Here is a 15,447-nt window from a genome sequence, read left to right on the forward strand (position 1 = left end):
GCGCGACCAGGCGCAGGGCGTGTCCCTCAGCGCCAGGAATGACGTCACACGCCGGCGGAGTGCGCAACGCGGGGTCGGGGGGGTGGGGTGGCACGTGCTCGCGGGGCGGGGCACGCCCCGGCGAAGGGAGGGCGGGGCTTGCTCCGCGCATGCTCACTGCCGGAACCCGAGCGCTTTCTGGCGCCCGCCTCGCCCTCCCGCCCTTCCCGCGGCGGACGTGAGGTACCGGCTCACGTTGCCTGAGGGCGGCGAGGAGACTGAGGAGCGATGGAGGCGCTGGACCGGGTCGTGTGAGTGCGGCGGGGGGGGGAGCTGCGCGGCTCCCCCGGTCTCTGGAAGGCCTGAGGGGACCCTGCGGGGAGCCGGGGGGCGGCGGGCGGCTGTGGGGCCTGGTGTGGGGGGGGGTCGCCGGGGGGGAGGCCAGCAGGGAGAAAAGGGCTGTGGAGGACGCGCGGGAGGGAGGGAAACCGGGCGCTGCCGTCTCTTTCTTGGTGGCCAGACAGCCTTTACGCGGCTGGTAACTTAAAGGATCCGCGGGGACCAGCCGGGGTTGGATTTATGCGTTTCTGTCTATGGTTGGAAGTACCCGTGTGGGGTACTTTTGTTTGTTGGCGTTCTAAAATAAATATAATGCTTTGCGGAGAAGATACTAAAAGCCTTACATTCATCTAGTGGAGAAATGTACTTCTGAAGCCACGTAGTTATTAATTTATATAAGCTCTGCGCCCCTGCTAAGCCCGGTGTATTTCACCTAAATAATGCTCTGCGGTTCCTGCCAACGGATGGGCCGTACTTGAGCTTTTGTTTTGGACGCCACTGGTGGTCTTTGAGGAACTGTGTTTTCTTCTCGTATGGGAGTCTCTGACTTGGGGAGGGAGCTGGTGTGAGGGGAAGCTTTCAGCCTGTTAGTAGTCTGTAGGAATTCTGGTGTCGCTTAAGCTCTAAATCGGCAGAAACCGAAAAGCCCAAGACTGTAAAATCACCTTTGCTAGCTTGGGGGGGGACAGAGAGGAAGAGGAATGGTAGTAAAACACATTCATCCGAGACTGGGCTTTTAGCATTGATTGTAATTCTGCAGGTTGGGATTAGTTTGAGTCGCTGAAACAAGTTACTTGAACACAGCTGCTTCCAATTCTTGTTTTGTTTTACTGTTTTCTGTGGTCTCTGGTATTGTTACTAATATTAAGTTTTTAACTGTTAATTTATTGTTACAGAAAGCCTAAAACTAAGAGAGCAAAAAGATTTCTTGAGAAGAGAGAGCCCAAACTTAAAGAAAATACAAAAAATGCTATGCTCATAAAAGGAGGAAATGCAAACTTAACAGTGACTGAAGTGCTTAAAGACATTGTAAGTTGTTGGATATAGTATGCAATCTTTAATTATATAACCTTTTGTGCTACACCAAGAGTATCTTCGTTTCTCTTTTCCTTACAATTTGCACATTCTCTGCTGCAAGATCAGATCAATATTTTCATACTCTCCCCATTCCCCAAATCTCAGATTGACCAGTACTCCAAAGGTGTCGTTACCTACCCCTCGACAGAGATTATTTTCTTCCAATTTCTTCTTTGCCAGAACTTTTGAGCTTATTCTCGTTGTTATTATTTTTTCCACGATTGTCCAGTATATAACGTGAAGTGCTGCAAGTCCATTTGAATACAAGGGGATTAGGTACAGAATTGGGACTGGATCACTTGGCTGAAGTCATATCCCAGAATCCTGTAAACTGATATGGAGCTTTCAACCTCTCCTAAAACTTAAACTTACCCATCCTGTCTCCCAACTCTATACCGGAAAATATTATAGCTGTTCCCACACTCTTTTCTCTCCTTGCTTTGTCATTTTCTTACCATCTTATGCTGATGATAATCAGGTGGTTGTTCATTCCCTGTTTTTCCTCATGCCCCTAGAAGCAGAGAGATTCCATTACATGGCTTTGATTTCAGCTGTGTCAGTTATTTTTTCTTAGTTTCTAGAAACAAGTCCTTCTGTAATTAATCGGGAGCCAAGATTGCCACCAACTTGACGGGTATTATTGTGAGCAGGCCTTTTGAGGTGCCGCCTTCTAGAGTCATTTGCACGAACAATTACTCTATTTCCTGTGATCATATGAGTTGTAGGGTTTTAGAAAAAGCAGTGCTGTGCACTTAAATGTATTAGAGATAACACCGGTTTATCTTTTTCTTTTGCAGTATGCTGTGAAGAAGCCTTTTGCTGTACTGTATAAAAAGTAAGTGGTCTCACTTTGACATCTTTTGAGTCTTTTGACAGGACAGCTTCTGGTAATTTCAAAGCATGAATAGAGACGCTGGCTAGCGTGGGAGCTTGAACAATGGAAAGGGTTGCAGAAGGTGACTGAGATTCATCATAAATTTGAGCAGACTGGAAACAAGCTACGCGTGATCAGTGTTGGTGCTGAGCCCAGTTCTGTGCCAGGTGTTATAGAGCAGGATTCAGCTAACTTGAACAGTCGGCTTCTCTGACCTGTGCAAACAGCTAGTGAGGTTCTGTGTCAGATGGGTAGGCTAGAGTTCTTATATCCGAAGTCTTACAAGTTTGAGTTACAGGTTATAATGATAGATATGTCTTGCTCAAAATGGGAACACAGTATCTGTACAGATGTAGTGCAGAGACATTAATTGTAATAGCTAAATTTAATGTTGGATGAACAAGCAAAGGCAGTTGTTCATGAAGTGTTGCTGGTGGCGGTCTGGAAGTCGGGCCCCAGGAGACAGGAAACATGGAGTAAAGCACTTAAAACGAACTTCTGGCAGTATTAATATGGCTTATGGTTTGAACTAGAACTGAACCTCTACAGCTGGAGTTTCCAGCGGAATGCAGAATTTTAATGTTATCAGAGAACCAATTAGAAGTGCTTATCTGGGCCTGTTCTCTTTTTTTTTTTTTTTTTTTTTTTTTCCTCCTCTCAGGAAAAATATTACTAGGCCTTTTGAGGATCAAACATCATTGGTAAGTATAAACTATGTCTTCTCTTGTGACATTTTACAGCCATAAAGTCATGAAGAGCTTTATTGGTGGATAATTTGCTGAATTCATAGGTTAAAATAGTTAAATGGAGGGGTCATAGCTTTCTGTGACTTCCTTGTGTTTGAATAGAGGAAGAAAAGCCCAGCACAGTACCGCATGCATCAGCTGTACAAGTGTGAGATGGTCGCCAAGAGTTCTGTTCAGATGAGAACTGTCAGAAGAATGCACACTTTCAGTTAGAGATGGGTATTTGGCTTGCAAAGAGGTTGCAAAAGTGGCCCTCCAGAGGCTTGGAGGGTATTTTGAAAGGCGGTGTGTGTTTGGAAATACACTTGCTGATGTGCCCCTATCTGGATTTGGTGTTGATTCAGTGCTTTAAGGTCAAGATAATTTATGAGCAAGAAGGCAAAAAAAATAGGCTCATCCTAAAATTCTCTCTCACACGTTTGCACTTCAACTGAAGCATTATTTTAACTGTTGAAATATATCTGTTGTAAAAGCAGTATACATATTTCCTTCAACAAAATGAGAGAAAGGAGATAGTGATGCACAGCTGTGGTTTTACAATAAAGATAAAAATGAATTATCCCAAAATAAGTTGTTTGGTTCCCAGTGATCGTGACTTGGTAATGTTTGCTCTGTGCCACTGCTGACACACAGGGAAATAAGGGTCAGATTTCCAATGTGTGGGGCAGTTGTTGAAATAACTCACTGAAAATACACGTTGAAGTTGGGAATTTGGGGGTATTGTATTAAGTAAATCTGTGTGTGAATTTAAAAAAAACAACTCATGTATACACACCAGGCACAAATGCACTTTCTTGTGTGAAAGGGATTGTGAAAATAGAGGGGAAACGTATCTAAGTAATTATCTGTAAATAAAAAGGGAGGGGAGGAGAGAGATAGCTAAGTATCCTTAATGATCATTAAGGATCTTTTTTTATAAAAGTGAAGGTAGCCAATAGTGAGTGCTAGAGGAGTTGCTGAAGTTGTATTGGACAGCTGAGTTAAAGCATTTTTAATGTGTGATGCTGAGGTGTTGTAGTGTGTGCTTCTGTTCTGTTCTTGGCATGAAGCACAGTAGTGCCGCCATCCCTAAAATATGGTGAGTGGAATGGAAAACTTACTGTAGGCAGCAAGGAAAGATTTGTGACATTATTTGCTGAAACTAAACCTCTTACAATCCCATAGCTGCATGACTTGGTTTCACAGTCATACAGGAACTAGCTGATCATCAGCTGACCATTGGTTTAAATTTCTGATAATTTCTGGGAAAACATGGCAGCCGAAATCATTCTGGTATTTTAAAAGGGGGTCCTTCAGGGAACTTTAATTCTTGTAACCTCAAAACAGTGGGCTTGGGTCATTGAGAACAGTGTCAACAAATAATCAGGCTCTAGAGAGATATGGAAAGTCAGATCAAGCTAGGTTTGGGGGTTTTTTGGTTTTTTTTTTTTAACTTGCTTACAGGCATTTTTTTTAAATGGCAGTTTTGCAATGTATGTGATGTTGCAATATATGCAGGACACATTTGAGGCATTTGAGTTTGTTGCATCTTTTTAATAAAATATCATACAGCTGTTAGAGAATTTACATATATCAACACTCAGTGATTAACAGAGCTGTATGAGCAAGTGTTTCAAGGGGATGGTTCTGTTCTTGATCTGTCTACAGTCGGTATTTTTCAGGGACCTGGTGGCAGAGCTCAGTGCTGAGCTGTGTGATTTCTATGTGCTTAGGATTGCTCCTGGGGATGTCTCTTCTGACCTCGCAGAAGGGCAGAGCTGCAATGTCCTCTCTGAGCTGCTGCTGTTGCTGGGGTGGAAGGAGATGCAGTGGCTTTTTCTGCTTCACAGCTGCTAAGTGCAGGCACAGAAACTCTGGTACTTCTGGGATGTACTGGACAAATAGCATGTGTGTTTATCTAGGAACTATGGTTGATACACAGAATGATGGGCTGCCTTGAGGAGCAGCAGTGCATAAAAAGGCTTTGGAGTTGGACATTCTCAGAAAGAATTGCTGTAATGTTGGCTCTGGATATAATACCATAATAGGTTCTCTGTCTACTCCACCTAGAGGAAAGGTATTGTCTATGAAAGTCACCACTGGCTTGGTTTTAAGTAACATCTTAGTCTTAAATAATAAATTGACGTGAAGTTGCTCTGTAGCAGGACTCTCGTGCCCAAGTGTGAGAACATTAGTTATTTGCAGATGTTCCTAGGCTTGCTGTTGAGGGAATTAACTGGTTGTTCAGAAGCTATTAGGCAAAGCTAATATGCTGCATAAAGCTTAGCTGGGTAACTAAAATGAGGCATTACAACTGCAGCCAACTTGCAAATACTTACCCTTCAGGCAAGGAGAAGTGGTTGAAGATATCTTATTTAAAAACAAATAATGAGGAATTATGAAAAAGGGCATTACAGATAAAATGGCAAGAAAAAACTGCCTGGCTTGATCTTTAAGACTGTGATGGAAATTAAAAAAGAAATGAATTGTTATTTGAACCTTGAATCCAACTGTCCATTTTAGCTTATGTGGACCTGGACACGCTCAAAACTCTTCTGGTAAGTGCAGTTGCTCTTCTCATTAAGCAGCGCCTAAGCTCACTTGTTTGTGACATATATCTTCACCAAATACTTTAAACACTACAAACTGCAGCTCATGAGTTTTGTTCTTTTCCTCAAATGTAGGAATTTTTTTCCAAGAAATCAGATTGTTCTTTGTTTCTGTTTGGCTCTCATAACAAGAAGCGACCTAACAACCTGATAATAGGTAAGATGTCTCACTTGGGTTTTTATTTGGATGAAAGGTCTAGTTTTCAATGAATATTTAAACAGTTGGGATTTCCTTTTTTTACTTTCACAGGTCGCATGTTTGACTATCATGTCCTAGACATGATTGAGCTAGGCATTGAGAAGTTTGTATCCCTAAAAGATGTCAAGGTAAGGACTCACAAATTCAGTAATTCAGTGACATCTACTGGTGGATTTTTTTGGTGCATTGGCTTTTTCTGTGCTTTGAAGTAAGGACAAGGTTTGTTTAAAAAAGCCTTTCATGCAGTATATGAGGATTTCTAATTTGTGTACCCCAGAATGTTATTTTTATGCTCTGCTTTTTATTTTATTTTGGTTGTTTTGAGCAAGCTTGCAACTTTCTTTGCAAATTCTTTTTTTAGACTTGGTTTATTCCTAATATTTTCCTTTTAAATTAGAGTTTCATTTACAAAATGCCTTAGGTTCTGCTCATGGTAGGTTCCTATATAAACTGGTGTAGGCTTTGAAAACTGAAATCCCACTTCTCAAATTGTAACCAAAGGCAGTCACTCTGCTGACTGAGATGATTCTGAAACTTTCTTTAGCTTTCAGTAGCACATAAAGGCCAGTTTTCAGGGAGCTGTGCTTAATTCAGACAGGGAGCTAACATCTTGATTATTTTAACCCAGAGAAAAGTCACCTTTTATGGCTATTTTAGGCTCGTTTTAGCAAGACTAAAACAGATTTCACGTGTGTGTACTTTTGTATCAAGCAGTTCATACACTGCAAAAATAAGGAATTTTTATGGTCCTTATTCTCATCACAGTATATAAATTGGCAGGTCAGTCTAGAGGGACAGTGAAGAAATTACGTTTTATAAAGGTGAATCTTCCCCTTGAAGTCAGATTGTAGTGTGTATCTTCATAACATTGTTTATAGCAGGGAAGTTATAGTTAAGTAAATGTATTTGTTGGCCAGAATTAAAATAAGGTGAGTGACTAAACTATTCCTTTAGTCTTTTTCATGTACTCTGCAGTGTCAGAAGTACAATAGACTAGTTTGCCTCTAACTTTAGTTTTCTTGTTAGTAGTTGCAGTCAAATTCGCTTGTTTTCACTGGAAGGTGTTATCTTATATATTTTATAGTAAAGAATCTCTCTTTATTAATCCAGCACAAAGAATAATACAATTCAGCCTTTTAAAAACGAAGTCCTTCCATACACATACAGTGTTGTTCAATGAAAAAAAAAAAAAGGTGTCTATCCTGTCCATATTGATCACAAGTCACAATAATTTTTCATTCAGTGTTGAATGGCTAACCACCTATTAAGTCAATAATATGTTCCCTAACACCGTCTGAATTTTTGTTCTGTTTTAAAATTCTTATTCTGCAGAACAGTAAATGTCCTGAAGGAACAAAACCGATGTTGATATTTGCTGGTGACATGTTTGATGTAAATGAGGAATACAGAAGACTGAAGAGCCTTCTTATTGGTCAGTATTTTGATTATTTGAGCAGTAGGATTGCATAAATCTGTAGTAATACGCTTCCTTGGGAAATACTGGTTTGTCAATAAATGTTTGCTTAAGTTCAGCACAGAAGGAGAACAAGTACATGCACTTGTGAGTTTCATGTCGCATGAAATTAAAGTTAACTAATGGTCATGAACGTTAGGGGGGAAAAAAGACTAGCCTAAAAGACTCTGAAGTTGAAACTTTGTGTTCACTAAAATTCATGACTTTGTAGGAAAATTCTGGCATTCTTCAAAAAGTGTTTGCCTTGTAATTGTACTGGATCATCACTTTTCTAACCAAATATTTTTGAAGTATCTAATCTGAAATCAGTGGATTAATTCAGAAAGTGGGATATTTTTGCTACAAAAAAGTAAAATCAGTATAACTGAGCTTGTGTTTTTATAATGAAAGCATTTTCTGTTGGAAACCTGACCAATTCTGACAAAAGTGCCATTGATTAGAGTACTTGAAAAGAACATGTGCAGTAAAAATCAGCTGTAGATAATAGCTGTGTCATAACTTCAAGGCAGGCTTGGAGCTTAGTAAACAAACTGGTGTAAAGTTTTTTACTACGTCAAGGTTGGAGGCTCTGGAAGAAAAAGCACATTGTGGTCTTTTTCTGGGAAACTACAAAAAATTACACTTTTCTTAGGGTAGCTTTTGGTGACATAGAAGTCATATGGTACTGTATCTCTTGACACGTAAAAAATGCATCTTACTCGGTAGAACTAGATCTAGTAAGTCGGGTGGTGTGTTTTTTCTTTTCGGTAGGCTTCCTAAAAGTAGATTACTTTTTTTTTTTTTTTTTTTTTTTAAACCTCTGGTGAAATACTGAAACTGGCCCAATAAGAATAGTATTGTTCTTTCAGTTCCATTCTTGAGTTGTACCAATTCATAACTTTACAGCTTTGCAAGATCTCCCTGTCATGTAAAATAAATATTGGTTGGGCTCTTTTTTCTAGGCAAACAGATAAATGAATGCTCTTTAGAAAGAGACTTTAAAAATGAGATTTATTCCCCCCCCCCTTAGTATTATAATTCCTTAAAGCAAGATGTTGCATCTGGAATGAGCCTGAAAAGGGAGCAGGAGAGGAGAAAATTTGTATCCTCTCAGTACAGCTGACTGGTTCTTGGGGATAGGTGAAAGGCTGATAACTGTACTTATAAACCTTTGAATGTGGGTGAATATTGAATACGAAGATAAGTGAGTTTTAATACTGCGTGTTTGTGTTGCTCTAAATGAATATTTACACTGCAGGAAGCAGGTGCATTACTTTCTGAAGTGTATCTTGTTCAGGCATCTGCACAGTGTTGGTGATTGGCTTCCAGATGTGCTCATGCACCCCATGATCAAACAGCTCGATACCTTAAAAGGAAGACATGCATCGTTAGGTAGTTGCCAAATAACTAACTGGTCTTTCCTATTTCTTTTGATGTTCATCTGTCCTTTCTCCTCTCCTATTTATTGGCCTTTAATGACTCTGCAGTCAAATGTACTGAAATCGACACCCAATCTTCTTGAATGTACTCCAAGTACTCCAGGTCTTACTGTTCTGCTGACTTCTGTGAAATACCTAGATGCAAAACAATTTACAAAGGGAAAGGTTAAGGAGTATAAAGGCTTGAAGGTATCACTAACCAATTAAAATCGTTTGGGTAATAATTTGACCTGCTTCAAAACTGCCCTTAACTGATAGGGAAGAACTGATTCTTTCCTGCAAAAGATGGTGCTTTTAAGTTGCCACTCTATTGCTAAGAAAGACAGAAAAATGTCTTTATAACAACAGCAGCAAATATTTTGTTACTGTAGCAATATTGCTGGGATCCCAGAAGGGGTATTAGATAGCTAACAGCTTCTTGTTGCCAGAGCAATGTGATGCCAGTGATGCTGGTGAACAACCAAGCTTTCATTGGCTTTTATGGTATCAAAAGGGTTTGTGCATATTTGGAATATCATCTTACAGCAGTTTCTTTGTAAAATTAAATGCAAGGGTGAATTATTGTCTTCATGGTAACCAAACCCTATAGTCCGCTTAAATTGTGAAGCGGAAGAAGTTATTTAGGAGCAATAAATGGCAGCTGCATTTTTCTTCAGGGACCTGAAAGACAAAGACATCCCATTCTTTCTCTTTTGGTTTTCGTTGCCTACTGATGTGGTAGCGTAGGAATTCATTTATGATGTAAGTCCTTGGAATGCAGTTCATGAAATTCTAATAACTTTTTATAGTTGAATTTATAAAATGTTTCATTTCTTACAACACTGCCAGCTTGCTAGTTCTGTTATTGCATACCCATTTCATCCTAAAAATGGCTAGGTGCTACGTGACTTGCTTATACACTTTCTAAAATGCTCGTTTCCAGGAGATCTCTACAATTTCAGATTGACCATCAGCTTGTTCTTCACACAGCCTTCCTCACGCAAGAATTTTTTTGAGTGCCTCAAAAGATTTATGGGATCCTTCTGGCCAAGAAAGGGGATGGCTGGGAAATGGCTGGGATGGAGTTTGAACTTGGCTAATGCTAACCATAGCTACATAGGTTACAGTGTTACCAGCTTTTGGATATGAATTGATACAAAAAGAAGTGTATAGACTGGTGCTCCAAAATAATTTAGGAATTTAATCTGGAAGTGGAAAGATCCTGTGAAGCTCTCTGCAGGAAAAAGTAAATTAGAAGTGCTGGAAACAAGTTGAGGACAAGGGGGAGAAAGAACTAGGAGTGGAAAGAAAGGAGAAAGCAAGTCTCTAGTCCAACCAAAGCAAGAGTTGTAAATTAAGAGTACATTAAAAAAACTTCAACTCTCTGGGTATACTGAAGTGTATGGTTTCTGCAGCTGTTCAGCATTGCCAGGAAACAGAAATTCTTGACCACCTGCGTTTGTTGGAAGAGATAATGCTGTGGGTAGAAAGATGTATGATGCCACAGGAAAATATGAAAGGGAGATGTTGCCAATAAAACCACTGTAAATGTAAGCTTGTGTACCCGCAGAGAACTAGTTGAAGGGAAAATATATGCCAGAAGTGAACAAAGTACTGTATTTACAACTCTTCCTCTAACTACAAGCTCAACCCACAAGAGGAGAGAGAGTATTTAATTGACCAAGGACATTTCCTGGCTAAACTCCAGCTGATACCTGCCAGCAAGACTTTGTTTTGGATGTCACTCCAGTGCTGATACTCTTGAAAAGGGTAGTGGAGGAAAAGTCAACTAGCCAAGGGTTCTGAAAATGGGACAGAACGGAAAAGACTGATGTGTTTTGCATGTTAGCAGTTCTGCTGTGTTTCAGCATTGCCCTGTCATGTTTATTAGCACACCTTGTTCCCCAAGTCAAGGTCACATTCCTTCTCCACCCTCTGCATATGTTGGACAGATTGCTGTGCTTATTGCAAGCTCTCTGATTGCAGTATTTTTTTTTTTGATAACTTGATAAAAGAACCTCACTAGAGATGGCTCATTTTGTATTTAACCTGTATTTCAGTGTTCTCTTTGCAAACTAAGCAAGTATTTCAAGTGTCTTATTTTTATAGATATATGTTGTTTATTAAATAGAGAAAACATTAATTGTAATGATGAATACTGCTTTACATGGAGCACAGAACCGCTTTGTTGTGGGGGAGGTTTGAAAGAAACGATACATCTAAACTAAAATTTTCCCCAAGTCAGAGAAAGAAAATGTAGGTAAGAGTAGACAAGATACAGTTTCGATCTGTTTTGTACTGGGTTTGATCCTTCTTTGTACTCTTCCAAATCTGGCTCTGATTAAGAATGTTAAGTATCAGTTTTTTGAATGATGTCTTTAAACAGATACCTGAATTAATGGTTTCTCTGTATTGATCTCTGTTTAGCTGAGCAGAACTGGCCTAAACACAAAATAAGATACATTTCATTTTTCTGACTTTAGAGCTGCATATTTAGAAGAATAGAAAATGCAGTTATCCCAATTAGCTTAATAAAGCTAAGTTACTGCTCTGAAAGTATATTTGCTCTTCTCCATGCACTTATTTTTAGGTAGCATGTATATTGCTACCAAATTATCTCTGGGAAGTCACTGTATTCCTGTCAGGATTTCCATACACGTTTGGTATCACCAGTGCAGGAGCGAACACATGCAGTGTTAAGTTTCTCTCCCATGTTTTGGCAGGGCTGCAGTTTTAAGTCGCAGCTATTTTGTGAGATTCCCATTAAACATACAGTTTTAGCTTTTCTAGAGCCATCCCATGTATAGCCTTGCTTAGTTGGATGCAGTAAAAATACTTATATAGGTCAGGAGCTTACATCAGTGATGTGATGCGCGTCCATTATGAAATAAACCGATTTGTTACAGTCATCTGTAAGCAATTTGTTACAGTCATCTGTATGTTACAGTCATGCAGTTTCTTGTTGCCAAGAAACCTGGCATTCATTCTTTTAAAATATTCTTTCAGATTTCTTCAGAGGTCCTAGCGTGCCCAATATTCGTCTGGCTGGTTTAGAGTACGTTCTGCATTTCACAGCTGTAGATGGGAAAATTTACATGCGAAGCTATAAGTGAGTATGTGTTTTATCTATTTGTTTGCTTTTTGGTACACTTGTCAACTTTTCCCCAAATTTAGCCTGTAGTTGTGTAATTGAACTGGCTTGAGCAATAGTTTGCTGCATTTAAAACTTGTACTGTGTAGAGGTGTTTCAGCATAACACAGAGTAACTTGTACAGCAGAAGGAAAACACTTAAGCCCTAAACCTGCTGCTTCCTTCCTTGTTGAGCTCCCCCTTCCAGTGAGGAGGATTGCTCGTTCATATGGCTGGATTAGTAAGGTGGCGTGAATTAACTTGGTGAATTCAGAGTACTGTCTTAGACTTCATGGACTTAGTCTGTTCTCAGGCTGACTTCTAGGACTCTCCTCGCTGAGGGGCTTGTCAGAGAACGACAGGTGGTAGGCTGCAGCCAGCGATGCACACAGAGAACCAGGAAAAGGCAGGACAAGACAATCTTTCCTGCTGTGTTGGTGTTTACCCTCACGGTTCATGGCCTTGCCTTAGGAGGTTGTGAGCATTCATAGCTTGTGTTCCATGCGATTTTGATTTCCCTTATAACAAAATCACTTTTATCAGTCTCATTCTTCAAAACAAATAAACAAAAAACTTTCTCGGTTAGCACTCAGGTTATTTTGCTGTAAACAATAGTAAATATTTTTTGTGCCTGTTAATACCCAGGGCACTATTTTGAATTTGAGGAGTGACAGGGCTTTCGGGGTACTGGGACTGAGTTTTAACAGTAATACTGGTCTCATTTAAAAGAAAAAAAAAAGGTCACATTAGCCAGGTTATATTTTGGATGTGTTCAAATTGTGATGGGACAGATTTAATATATTATAAATTGTTATTGACAGGCATCTTTCTCAATAATAGAGTTAGCAGTAGCAATTGTTTTCAATAGCCTTCTGAACTACAGGATTGAACCTGCCTTTTGGGAAGACAGCTAAACCTTTATCACAGAAGACAATGTTGATTTTGGTTGTTTTGCCCTTCTAGGGTGCTTCTGAAGAAATCTGGCTGTAAAATACCAAGAATTGAACTGGAAGAGATGGGACCTTCATTAGATCTGGTTATGAGGAGGACACATCTAGCTTCAGATGACCTTTATAAGCTGTCTTTAAAACAACCGAAAGCCCTGAAGGTATGTACCTTGGAAAGTATGTTACTTCCAGATCTATCTGTGAATCAGAGCAAAAGCTGAAGTATTAATTATTGTATATCTGACCAAAGCTTACTGTTATTTAGGCCAAATGAGATTTCCGGGGCCACAGCACTCTTGCGGTGATCAGCTGGCATACAAACTCTCCCCTGGAAGCATATAGAACATACAGAACAAAGCTTAATCTCTAAGCTCCAAACAATGTATGCAGCCTTGCTTTTAGGCACTTGATTCTCACCAGAGCTCTTGGCACTCTCTACTCAGAAACACTAACGTTGTTCTTCCCTTACAGCCTAAGAAGAAAAAGAATATCTCCCATGATGTTTTCGGTACAACTTATGGTCGAATCCACATGCAGAAGCAAGATCTTAGTAAACTGCAGACACGGAAAATGAAAGGGTTAAAAAAGAGGCCAGCAGAGAAGTCAGCTGAAGATGGTGGGGTTAGTCCCAAAAAGTCAAAATCAGCTTCATAGTCTGTAACGGCTTTGAAAACTTTTTGTACCTTCACATTTAGTATATATATATTGTAATATAAATGTGTCGGACATAAAAGATTCAGCTGCTGTTAGCTTTAGTTTTATATAAAACAAAATCTTTTTAGTTGTTTGTCATTTTAAAGGGAACATGGGAGTATTGAGCTTTAATATGGAACTTGGTAATTTAAAATAAAAAAAATTTATATAACTTGCTTAGTTTTCCAAAGTTGAGTATTTATTCTCTTGGTGTTAGCAAACATATGCTAGTCAAGCAGGTGACTCATTTCCCGAACAGTTTTATGGCTATTATGTTGGGAGCCCTTGATCAATCAACTCGTCTTATAAATTCTGCACAGGACCAGAGTAGTGTGTATGCATAATGTACACAACACAACTTCTCTGTTCATTTATTGTTTATTTCATTTAGGTTTTGCATAACTGCAATACTCAATAAACTCTAAACCATTTTCTAAAGTCTGAACTCACAATGTGTGTCTGATGCCAGACTATGTTTTTGACTATTGCACCAAGCCCTACTTTACATTTGCAAAATCGGGAGCGATTAAGGTGTTTTTACTGTGTTCATCACCATGGTAGCAAAGTACCTGATGTTTGCTTTAGGCATAAATGAAACCTTTACAGTTTGAATTTCAATCTTTGATGCTTGATTTGTGCTCAGAATGAAAGTGTGTGAAGTAACCATGAAAGTTGCAAGTCTTTTCTTCTTACCCTGTTTTCCTCCTAAGTTTGTGCTTATGAGTTAGTGAAGACTCAGTTAAAGAGTTGGGTAAAGGGGATGAGAGTTTAAGAACTTACTGAGACTTTGGGGTGGTGTTCCATGTTTTGGAACATACCGAAAAACCTTGCTTTTTTTCTTTTGCTTGTCTCTTTGGAAGCTATTACTTTGCCCTTTAGCATAATTATGATAAAAATGTACACACTTTATCATGAACACAGCAAGTTTGCTCATCCTAGTTATGTTTTTTAATACTTCATCTTTTCTTGTTAGTTTTCTCAGTGTAATTGGCTGAAGTGTCACATTAGAAATAGGCCGTTTGTTATTTTCACTTGTCTTCTGCATCCTGGATGGAAGCTGTTGGGCTTGTAACTGTTGTTGTAACTGTGGTTGTGCAAATGCCACACATGAGGTTCTTGCTGTGCTGGTTTGATAAAACTTGTAGTGTGAAAAAGAAAGGGCTTTAAAAGTTTGGGATCTTTTTGAGGACACAAACATAATTATCTTCAAGGTATTACCTAATTATTTTGTGTATCATTACACAAAATAAATTGCATAGCTGTCTGTAAATCTTTTTCTCCAATCTACAACAGTGTTTGAGAAATTGATAATTCCATAAGCTAGATGAATTAAGATTTGTATTTCCCACCATATCTTTCTGAAGTACAAATCGCTATGTTTTTGACTGAAAGCCATGTTTGGTAACAGCTGTAGAAGAACTGTACTCGTGGGCTACATTTTTGACTGAAAGCCATGTTTGGTAATAGCTGTAGAAGAACGGTACTCATGGACATGCTGTATTTAAAGAACTTTTAATCATAAAAGTAATAGTAAAAGACTGTAAGTTTGTAAAAGACTATAAGTTGTATCTTCCTAATTTGGAAGCTAATTTTGGTGCTTAATTTGGTGTTTAAAAACTGAATTTCATAGCATTAATGTAGACCATCTAACATGCCATTACCTCTTACTGTAAAAAGTGAGACAGTTGTTCCATAGTAGCCCTCGGAGAAAAATTGTTGCATCCTGGCACTGGTTTTGTTTAATGCTGCTGCCGGTCTGCTCCTTGTATGAAGAAGAAACTGGGACAGGTGAGGGCTACTACACCTTCCGACAGCTCAGCCTGGTTACTGTGCAGCTTCAGAGAGATGCAAAGTCCTTGAGCCCAGGAGATCGGTCAATGGGGAGAACCCAGGTGCATTTATTCATCCGTTGCAGGGTCTCTTGTCTCTGCTGACAAGAGGTGGAACCTGAAGTGCCTGATGTCCCACCCCTGGGGCTGTTTGTGTGAATACCCTTTTATTCTT

At 39.4% G+C, this 15,447-nt stretch overlaps 1 protein-coding gene across 1 annotated transcript; it reads left to right on the forward strand.

Annotated features, from left to right (window-relative positions):
* The first annotated feature begins 125 nt into the window (after window positions 1-125).
* Window positions 126-13,881, forward strand: RPF2 (ribosome production factor 2 homolog). Its single transcript, XM_030001197.2, has 10 exons — window positions 126-290; window positions 1,215-1,347; window positions 2,193-2,230; window positions 2,931-2,970; window positions 5,679-5,760; window positions 5,854-5,930; window positions 7,135-7,234; window positions 11,680-11,782; window positions 12,767-12,911; window positions 13,222-13,881. The coding sequence occupies exons 1-10, from the start codon at window positions 268-270 to the stop codon at window positions 13,402-13,404; spliced, it is 924 nt and encodes a 307-aa protein (XP_029857057.1). The 5' UTR covers window positions 126-267; the 3' UTR covers window positions 13,405-13,881.
* Window positions 13,882-15,447: the final 1,566 nt, after the last annotated feature.

This window comes from Aquila chrysaetos, chromosome 2 (assembly GCF_900496995.4).
Source record: "Aquila chrysaetos chrysaetos chromosome 2, bAquChr1.4, whole genome shotgun sequence".
Taxonomy (NCBI): Eukaryota; Metazoa; Chordata; class Aves; order Accipitriformes; family Accipitridae; genus Aquila; species Aquila chrysaetos.